The sequence below is a fragment of the Prionailurus viverrinus genome, chromosome C2 (genome assembly GCF_022837055.1).
Source record: "Prionailurus viverrinus isolate Anna chromosome C2, UM_Priviv_1.0, whole genome shotgun sequence".
Taxonomy (NCBI): domain Eukaryota; kingdom Metazoa; phylum Chordata; class Mammalia; order Carnivora; family Felidae; genus Prionailurus; species Prionailurus viverrinus.
Window position 1 is genome coordinate 87,779,302 of NC_062569.1, and position 10,083 is coordinate 87,789,384.

The 10,083-nt window shown below is 39.0% G+C and overlaps 1 protein-coding gene across 6 annotated transcripts in view; it reads left to right on the plus strand.

Moving 5' to 3' along the window:
• TFRC (transferrin receptor) overlaps window positions 1-9,878 on the plus strand; it is a 77,217-nt gene extending 67,339 nt beyond the window's left edge. For all 6 annotated transcript variants that reach the window (XM_047874163.1, XM_047874165.1, XM_047874167.1 and 3 more), the window contains 6 exons: window positions 979-1,046; window positions 2,434-2,492; window positions 2,705-2,786; window positions 4,287-4,508; window positions 5,869-6,009; window positions 6,849-9,878. In XM_047874163.1, coding sequence (XP_047730119.1) covers window positions 979-1,046; window positions 2,434-2,492; window positions 2,705-2,786; window positions 4,287-4,508; window positions 5,869-6,009; window positions 6,849-7,091 — 815 coding nt within the window. In that variant the 3' untranslated portion in view covers window positions 7,092-9,878. The remainder of the gene's footprint in view (window positions 1-978; window positions 1,047-2,433; window positions 2,493-2,704; window positions 2,787-4,286; window positions 4,509-5,868; window positions 6,010-6,848) is intronic.
• The last annotated feature ends 205 nt before the right edge of the window (window positions 9,879-10,083 follow it).

Here is a 10,083-nt window from a genome sequence, read left to right on the forward strand (position 1 = left end):
AGTCATTCTCAGTGTGGTCCTCAATCAGCGGCATTAAGATCACCTGGGAACTGTTAGCAGTGTAAAATTTCAGACCCTACCCAGACTTTTCCACTTAGAAACTGGAACATAAATCCAGCAGGCTATGTTTTAACAAGCACTCCAGGTGATTCCGATAAACTAAAGTCTGAGAACCACTAGTCTGGACTATATTTTAGACCAGAAGGAACTCAACTGTACAATATAGAGTGATACTTCTATAGACTAATTCACATCTTGCTAGATTGTGGTATCACAAATAGAAATACCAGATAAACTAGTTCTGAAAGAGTTTGAATGTTATTAAAGGTACAGATGTAGCCAGTGGATGAACTGAGAATAGTAGAATATCTCATTTGAAAGAAAAAGGAAGGAATTTGATCTAAACCTTGGGGCACCTGGGTAGCTCAGTCAGATGGGTGTCTGACTCTTGACTTCGGTTCAGGTCATGGTCTCCTGGTTCATGGGATTGAGCCCTGTGTCAGGCTGTCAGTGCTGTCAGCTTGGAGCCTGCTTGGAATTCTGTCTCCCTCTCTCTCTGTCCCTCCCCTACTTGTGCACGCATATGCATGCAATCTCTCAAAATATTTTTTAAAAATTGAACTAAACCTTTATTAGATTAGTTGTCATTGCCATCTTTCCTATACAGCAGAATGTATGGAATATAGCAAGAGTAGCTAGCAGGCAATTGCCCTAAGATAGGTAAACTGAAAAAGTACCAAGAAACAGATCGTTAACATATGCAAACTCAGGAGTAAGATCTTCAGTCAATTAGAGTTAGCGTTTACTAAAGAACTTGACTCTTAAATCACTTTGTCTACTTCTTGAAGAGTATAGTCATATTTGCCACTGATCTAGGTTAATGTCTTCCTTTTTTGTCAAGTACTTTTAGTTGTTGAAGTAGCCATGTAACAATCACTTGACTAGAGAAGAAGCAATGTTCAAATAATCTCTTTGCAGGTACCAGCAACTTCAAGGTTTCTGCCAGTCCACTGTTGTATTCGCTTATTGAGAAGGTGATGAAAGATGTGAGTGTATACCTAATTACAAAATCTATAACTTAATTTTCTCATCTAATTTACGTAAAGTGAAAAGCATTGATGTTTAAACAATCATCATAAATAACCAAGTACAGGAATTTAGAATAAATTCTATAGTAGCATTATTTAAGTCATGCTCTTAGCTTATTTGCTCTCAGTCTATTGAACTGTGTGAGGTGAGGGTAAACTGCCCACTGGGGATTGTCTACAGAGTCATAATGCTAAGGAAGCTTTAAATGAACTTGAGAATGCCTAGCTGGCTCAGTTGGTAGAGCATGTGACCCTTGATCTTGAGATTGTGAGTTCAAGCCCCATGGTGGGTATGGCTTTAATTTTAAAAAATTAAAAATATGGGGCACTTGGGTGGCTCAGTTGGTTAAGCGACTGATTTCAGCTCAGGTCGTGATCTAACAGTTTGTGAATTTGAGCCCCACGTCAGACTCTGTGCTGACAGCTCAGAGCTTAGAGCCTGCTTCAGATTCTGTGTCTCCCTCTCTCTGCCCCTCCCCCCACTTGAGCTCTGTCTCTCTCTCAAAAATAAATATTTATTTATTTTTTTATTTTTTTTTCAACATTTATTATTTATTTTTGGGACACAGAGAGACAGAGCATGAACAGGGGAGGGGCAGAGAGAGAGGGAGACACAGAATCGGAAACAGGCTCCAGGCTCCGAGCCATCAGCCCAGAGCCTGACGCGGGGCTCGAACCCACGGACCGCGAGATCGTGACCTGGCTGAAGTCGGACGCTCAACCGACTGCGCCACCCAGGCGCCCCAAAAATAAATATTTAAAAAAATTAATGAACTATACCTAATACTTAAATAAGAAGGCCAGATGAAATATTCACTGGCTAAAAACAAACATGCAAATGACCGTGGTTTTGCAATAGGAAGGAATAAGATTTGGCTAATGGGCTTAGAGGCCATATATTGGAATCATTAAAGATGGAGGAAACAAGGGTCAGAGAACTTGGCCTTGATCCTGTGGGAAACTAGGAATTGCTGTCGAGTTTCCAGCAAGGCAGTAATGTGCAGATTAGGCTGCAGTAGTATAAAATGTGCTAGAAGGAAAAAGCCAGAAATAAGGTAGGCATCATGAAGGCTAGAAAGGGCTTTTAAAACTGTGCCACCTTTAAAATGGTTAAAGGAGGAAAACATTTTTTCTCTTGCTGTAACTAAAGGAACTGGCAGCATGAGCGTAGGAGGAATAACTTTAGAAATTGGAGATTGTTTTAGCGGTCTTAAATTTTTTTCAAGAAGAAACAATAAAATTTTTTTTTATAACTGTTTACAGATCGAAGTATGTTTGTGACTAGCCTGAATGACTGTGTGCAGAAAGATTCATTTTAGTGACAAATTAATTTTTCCTTTTATAGGTGAAACACCCAGTTACTGGGCAGTCTCTTTATCGGGACAGCAATTGGATCAACAAAGTGTAAGTTGAGAAAAGTGAATGAACAACTAGTAGAAAAGCAGAATCATCCAGTAGCCTCTGCTATGTTAGGTAGAGATCTAAACCTATTCTTGCAGTGAGCTTACCACCTATACAGTCGATTTAAGAATTTATTTGGGGATAGGGGTAGGGTTGCATGATAGCACAGGCTGTTCTTCAGAAAACCTAGAGACACATTCTTGCTTTCCTTGCAGTGAGAAATTTTCTTTGGATAATGCTGCTTTCCCTTTCCTTGCGTATTCTGGAATCCCAGCAGTTTCTTTCTGTTTTTGTGAGGTAAGTATGAAGAACTCTCAAGTTATATCTTAGCCCTTTCATCAGTTTTGAGACCAAATTTCCTGAAGTACTTGAAATGTTGTCAGAAGTTATACACCTGCAGTTATTACATGCTCCCTTATTATCAGTCTTAACGTGGAATTATTCTCAGCTTCATTAGCATTGGAATTTATTTGCTAAACCATCTTCACTTAGGTATGATGAGTCTTAATAACAAGGCTACCTACTGGACAGTGTGGGTATAGACTATTTCCACCAAATAGAGAGTTCAGCTGGACATTGCTGTTCTTGATACCTGTCGAAATACGGTTCTAGACGTTTGTCCAAAGATGTTAATCTCCTAAACCAGGTACAAGGTTGTTGTGACACAGAACTTTGAACTGACCAAGTTGTAGGAAAGCAAGATTGGCCTGTTTCAGGAGTCGTCAGAAGGCCCTGAAAGCCACGATGAGTAAACAAAATGATGAAGGCTTCTGTGCTGAAGCTGGAAAGCCAGCCCTGTAGTGGGCTTTCCCAGGGCTGAAGAGATCCTAGAGTTAATGTAGGAGGTCAGGGTGGAAGCTGTTGACTTTGGCATCAAATTATTGATGCTCTGGAGGCCAGGTCCTCACAAGACTTCTTATCACTGAGTGTTTTGGCCTGGAACTAGGAGGGGAAAGGTTTGGAGCTAGGGAGTGATGTAAGATCTGGATTCAGAGATTAACATAGGTGGAACTCCCTTGACCTTCTGCTAGAACAGCAGTATGGATGGCATTGAAATAGCTGGTCACAGTATCTGTTTAGTACATTAGGAAGAACTGGATGTCCGGTGCTACCGTTGTGGAGGTTTATGGATGATTTCTTTTGACCTCCAGAAGGTTTCTTAAAAACTTCTTAGATGTCAAAAACCCAGCAGGTAATACAGAAGTGTATAGTGTGAAAGTAAATAATTGAGGTCAGATCAAAGGATTGGCAGTGAAATTGTCACCAAGGACAAAGATAGGGAATAGAGTTGAAAAAGTAGTTACTTAAATTGTCTAATCAAGGTGGAGAGAAGTTGTGAGCATCAGACATGTTTGTTAGAAAGGTAACATGTATGAATGGATCGAGTGCTGAATCATTAGGAAGAAGGTAAATTCAGGTCTAAGCATGATGCTTTATATCAAAAGCACACTTCATACATGCTCTCTTCTTTCCTTATTTAATGAACCAAATTTCCCAGAGAAGAAAACAAGGATACAACCTCAAGAAATTCGGCTAGAAATCTTTTCAGGGTCTATGATGTGATGGGACAAAGATTCTATAGAATCTAGAAGAAAGTAGTCATTCAAGGAGTTGGTCAGATTCAGAGGAAATAACAAGAGTGATATTAAAGTAGTGGATGTCAGATAAAATTGGAGTAGGTATGTATTAGAAGCAAGGGATGAATTGCAACTGTTATCACCTTGAAGGAAAAATGAATGTGAGGCTCCTACTCTTATGACCCTCCTATGAGTACATTAACCTAGCTTTGTTTTTCAGGACACAGATTATCCTTATTTGGGTACTACCATGGATGTCTATGAGAAACTCATTCAGAAAGTTCCTCAGTTGAACAAAATGGCACGTGCAGCAGCAGAAGTAGCTGGTCAGCTTATAATGAAACTTACCTATGATCTTGAATTGAACCTGAACTATGAGATGTATAATGACAAAATACTTTCATTTGTGAGGGATGTGAGCCGATTCAGAGCAGACATAAAAGTAAGTACTAATTGGGGCGCCTGGGTGGCGCAGTCGGTTAAGCGTCCGACTTCAGCCAGGTCACGATCTTGCGGTCCGTGAGTTCGAGCCCCGCGACGGGCTCTGGGCTGATGGCTCAGAGCCTGGAGCCTGTTTCCGAATCTGTGTCTCCCTCTCTCTCTGCCCCTCGCCCGTTCATGCTCTGTATCTCTCTGTCCCAAAAATGAATAAACGTTGTAAAAAAAAAAATTTAAAAAAAAAAAAAAAAAAAAAGTAAGTACTAATTAAAATCAGGTTCTTGTTGCTGAAATATCAAGCAATTATGATGTTTAGCTATTCCTGAGAAAGGACATGATGGGTAGCCAAAGTACATTTTAAGGGAACTGATACATCATTTTTCTTAGATTTTTAACTCATTTGAAAGTTGAGAGGTTGTGGGTTATAAATCTAGGATATACCACACGAGGTATTTCAGAGTCTAGAACTGTGTTAACTTTTGTTAAGGCATGTTAAGTTTTTGTAATTCCAAGCAACCTGTGAAGAGAATCCAGAGAATACAAAGATCTCAACCATGACTTTGAAACTATGAGTTTGGGCCATATATCATATATGCCTTTCAGGGATGTCACGGCTAGAGAGATAACACAGTCAGTAATTACAGTCCTACTTAGTGTTCATCCTACGTGCCTAGTATTCAAATACTTGATAAAACCAAATTAATAATGGGGCACCTGGTTGACTCAGTTGGTAGAGTGTGTGCCTTGATCTCAGGGTTGTAAGTTCGAGCCTCACGTTGGGTGTAGAGATTACTTAAAAATAGAATCTTTTAAAAAATCAAATTAGTATTAATATGTGGCTTCTAACTGGTTTTATGGTACTAGAAGTCAGTTTAACAGAGATCCCTTAAATGAAGCAAATCACTGATGAACAAATCTTAATGATTATGGCTTTCTTGAAACTAATTGTAACTGATCAGAAGGTGGGAATTGTGAGACAAATCACTAGACTCTGAAGTTCACTGAACCAAAATGTTTTCAAATTTTCCCCCATAGGGAAATTGAACTGGAAACAATATACTACACAGGATTATATATTAAGTTAATTATGTTAAATTTCTCCAGGAGGACGGCTTCCTTATGAGACTAAGAGTGGAAAATTGTGCCATCTCTTGGGCTCAAATATGAGCATACCACTCTATAGAGCTTGGGGCCTCCTGGGCAAGGTGCCTAAGTCTACCATTCTCTGCATCTTGAGCTTGTCCACGAGCCACCCCCTTTTACCAGAACCAACTCCCTTGCTATCACTAAATTAGAAAGGTATATAGTATAACATCCTTAGAAATACAACATCTACTAAAGAACGTAATGTCTCTCTGCTTCAGGAGATGGGTCTCAATCTACAGTGGCTGTATTCTGCTCGTGGAGACTTCTTCCGTGCCACCTCCAGACTGACAACAGATTATAGGAATGCTGAGAGAACAAACAGATTTATCATGAGGGACATCAATGACCGTATCATGAGAGTAAGTAAACTCCTAAAAATGGAAGAACTAAAGATTGTTAATTTTTAACTGGTGGGCCTTGCATTTCTAAAAAGCAGAGTAGTAACTCCAGGAGCCTAGCATCATTTGCTGCTTTAGAACTGAGCACAGATTTTTAACTCTTACTTATTAGCAAGATCTAGAACCAATATATCTAAACTGGAAGTCCAAGAGACATTTGTCCCAGTATTAACCTTTTTTAAGTTTTAAGAAACATTTTTAAGAAGGAATCATTGGGGCGCCTGGGTGGCGTAGTCGGTTAAGCGTCCGACTTCAGCCAGGTCACGATCTCACGGTCCGTGAGTTCGAGCCCCGCGTCAGGCTCTGGGCTGATGGCTCAGAGCCTGGAGCCTGTTTCCGATTCTGTGTCTCCCTCTTTCTCTGCCCCTCCCCCGTTCATGCTCTGTCTCTCTCTGTCCCCCAAAAAATAAATAAACGTTGAAAAAAAAAAAAAAGAAGGAATCATTAATGATTTTTAGCTATCATTTTCTCTGTATTCCTGTTCTCTAATTCAGCTCTTAACTGCTTCTATCTTAATCTGCCTGGAAGAGGCAGAAGACTCGATTACAGTAGAAGCTTGTAAATTTTCCATGCATATGCTTCAACTAAAAAAAACCAATATAATTAGAGTTCACTTTTACAAAAGGATTGATTGATTATAGTTTTAATGTTAGAAGATAAGTAGCCTGGTTCTCCACATTGCTAAATTGGGGGAATTTTCACATTTCAAGTGAGAAAATGGCCGTTGTTTTACTGTGTCAGGCCCTTACACCAAAAGTCCCAGCACAGTGTAAATTCTCTTGCATGTTTTGTTTCCGTAGGTGGAATATCACTTCCTCTCACCCTATGTATCTCCGAGAGAGTCTCCTTTCCGACATATCTTTTGGGGCACTGGCTCTCACACTCTGTCAGCATTACTAGAGCATCTGAAGCTGCGCCAGGAAAACATCAGTGCTTTTAATGAAACACTGTTTAGAAACCAGTTGGCTCTAACAACTTGGACTATTCAGGGGGCTGCAAATGCCCTCTCTGGTGACATTTGGGACATTGACAATGAGCTTTAAATGTGGTACCCATAACTTATATGAGAACAGCAGGGTAGTGTGATTTTTAGACTTGTGCTGGTTGTGCTAAATTTTTAGTAGGGCTACAAAACCTAATATTGTTAAAATTCTACCCGACCATCTTGGTACCACTAGATTTCTTTAGGCAGCAGCTTTTAATACAGGGTAGGTACCTGCACTTCAAGTTAAAGTGAATAACCACTTAAAAATGTTCATGATAGAATCTTTTCTCTGATTATCTCTAAAATTTTAAATGTGTTGTATGGTAACTGCCTCTTTCTTGTTAGAGTTATGACAAAGTCAGAACCAGTTACGTAAACTATTGCTCTAAATCCTAAGGACATGAACTGGTATCTTCTAAGTGGGAGGAGGGAGGTGGTGTCTCCTGGAGGCTGGAAGTGGTAGCTTAGTGGGATCCTCCACCTGCACTTGATGCTGGATAGGAGATACCAGGTTGTAAGACTTTATTCTCCAAATGAGATCTATGCCTTCCGTAAGGATTTAGCTGGTTTCCACATCCCTGAATGAAACAGTTAACTTTCAGAAGAGATGGGACTTGTTTTCTTGCCAGTGAGGTCTGAAACAGAGGTCCTTCCGCTGGATAAAGTGAGGTTCAACTGTTTATCACAGGAGTAAGGCCTTAATGTGTTAACCTCAAGATTATTTATGAGAAGAGGAGACCAGAAGCCAAAGACCTAGATTTTCTTTTCCTCTGCCCCTGCCCCATAAGCCTTTGTATTAGTTCTTTGTCGTCTTTGTGTTTCCCAAAGTATTTTGAAAGAAAACCAGCTTTAGGTGTTTAATTTCAAACTCAGTTTGTCAGATTTTAAAGAACACGCTGCCAAATTTTGGCCAAAGTGTTAATTTTTTGGAAAAGCTTTCTATCATTTTGGCACTGAGATATTTATTGTTTATTTATCAGTGACAGAGTTCACTATAAATGGTGTTTTTTTTATAGAAGATAATTATCGGAAGCAGTGCCTTCCATAATTATGACAGTTATACTGTCGTTTTTTTTTAATAAAAGCAGCATCTGCTAATAAAACCCAACAGATACTGGAAGTTTTGCATTTATGGTCAACACTTGAGGGTTTTAAAAAACGGCCACACGCCAAATAAAATTATAAAGCTAAATATTGGTGAAGAATTCAATTGAATTAGGAGTTGCTAATCAAGTTAGAATTTTAGTCAACCAGATAAAAATGGCAGTTCTTAAAGGGAAGGAATTGTGACCAAGTTATACATTAATGTCACTTAAAGGCTGTGATACTCATACATGTGAAATTTTACAGCTCAATTTATCCAAGGTGTAACTTTAATTCGAATTTTGCAAAATTTCCAGTACCTTTGTCACAAACCTAACTCACATTATCGGGAGCAGTGTCTTCCATAATGTATAAAGAACAAGGTAGTTTTTGCCTACCACAGTGTCTATATCGGAGACAGTGATCTCCATATGTTACACTAAGGGTGTACGTAATTATCGGGAACAGTGTTTCCCATAATTTTCTTCATGCAATGACATCTTCAAAGCTTGAAGATCGTTAGTATCTAACATGTATTCCCAGCTCCCTATAATTCTCTTTTAGTTTTAGTTGCAGAAACATTTTATGGTCATTAAACATTTGGTGGGTGAATTCAACCACTATAAAATAAAATTACTTCATTCGAGAGTCTTTGTTTTTAAACCTAATGTAGTGTTTTATTATATTTGTGGTTTCTCCAGGTCTTCTGTTTAGTGGGATGGTAGTCCACATTTACAATGTTTGCTGTTGACAAATGAATTTAACTTTATCCCCTTATTTGCATGTCATCTCCTGGAAACTTAGTTCACACAAGTTTATATCCAGAATTGATCTTTTAGCTTATATCAGGGGAAACTTGTATAGGAGACTCAGGGGGCTGGGGGAGTGAAATGTGTAGGGAAGCAAAGCTTGCAAAAGGATCCTTGATCATGTCTCCCTACCCGTTAGTATATGGTGGTTTTAAGTTAAACAGAGATGTGAACAAATAAGTTTGAAGCTACATGAGTAAAGACTTTGTTTTCTAGTCCACCATCATTATAAACCTGATAATCAGTTGTTTGTTATAGGGCAGTTCACCCTAAGAAACTGCCACCTAAGAAAAAGTCCATAGACTTAATGTCCCTTACCGAAGTTAACATAGGTCTAGATTATTACAGCCTCACTGAATTGTTTCACTGCTCATGGTCTGTTTAGTCTTCACGGTGTTTTATCTTGAACTGGTGTTTAGTGTAGCTAAGTGGAAAGGTCATAGCTGGGATTCCTGGTTTGGGTATCATGCTTTACCACACTTTAATGAAAGCTCAGTAACTTCAAGACATACTATGAATATGGGCATACATTTTACAGCAGTAGATCTCTTCAAATACCTCTTTTCTGTAGTGAGGATTGAGTTATTTCTAATCAAAAAATCCAGTAAGTGGTAAGAGGTGTAATATTTCTGAATGAAATGTGTATCTGACTAGTGACAACCTGCTGGACTTCAGATTTTGTCTGGTTATAGATATCAGGTGCATTTTGAAGGTAAAGGATAAATGAGCTCTATCATGATTCACTATTCTAGAACTTGCATGACCTTTACTGTGTTTCCTCTTTGAATGTTCTTGAAATTTTAGTTGGCTAAACATGGCTTATTAGACTTGCCAACCTACTGCTCATTGATATCTTTGTAAACAAATGATATGCCCTTATAATTGTGTCCAAACTGGTATGTGCAACAGTGTGGAAATTCCTTATCTGATTTAATAAAATGCTTGAACACGGAGTTGTCATTTTTTAAAAAATAGATTATATTGTTTTAGGGCATTTTTGGGTTCACAGCAAAATTGAGAGGAAAGTGTAGAGTTCCCATATACTCTCTGCCTGCTCACCCATGGCCCAGCTTCCCCCACTGTCAGCATCTCCCAGCAGAGTAGTACACATGTTACAATTGAACATACATCGACATATCGTTATCGCTGAAAGCCTAT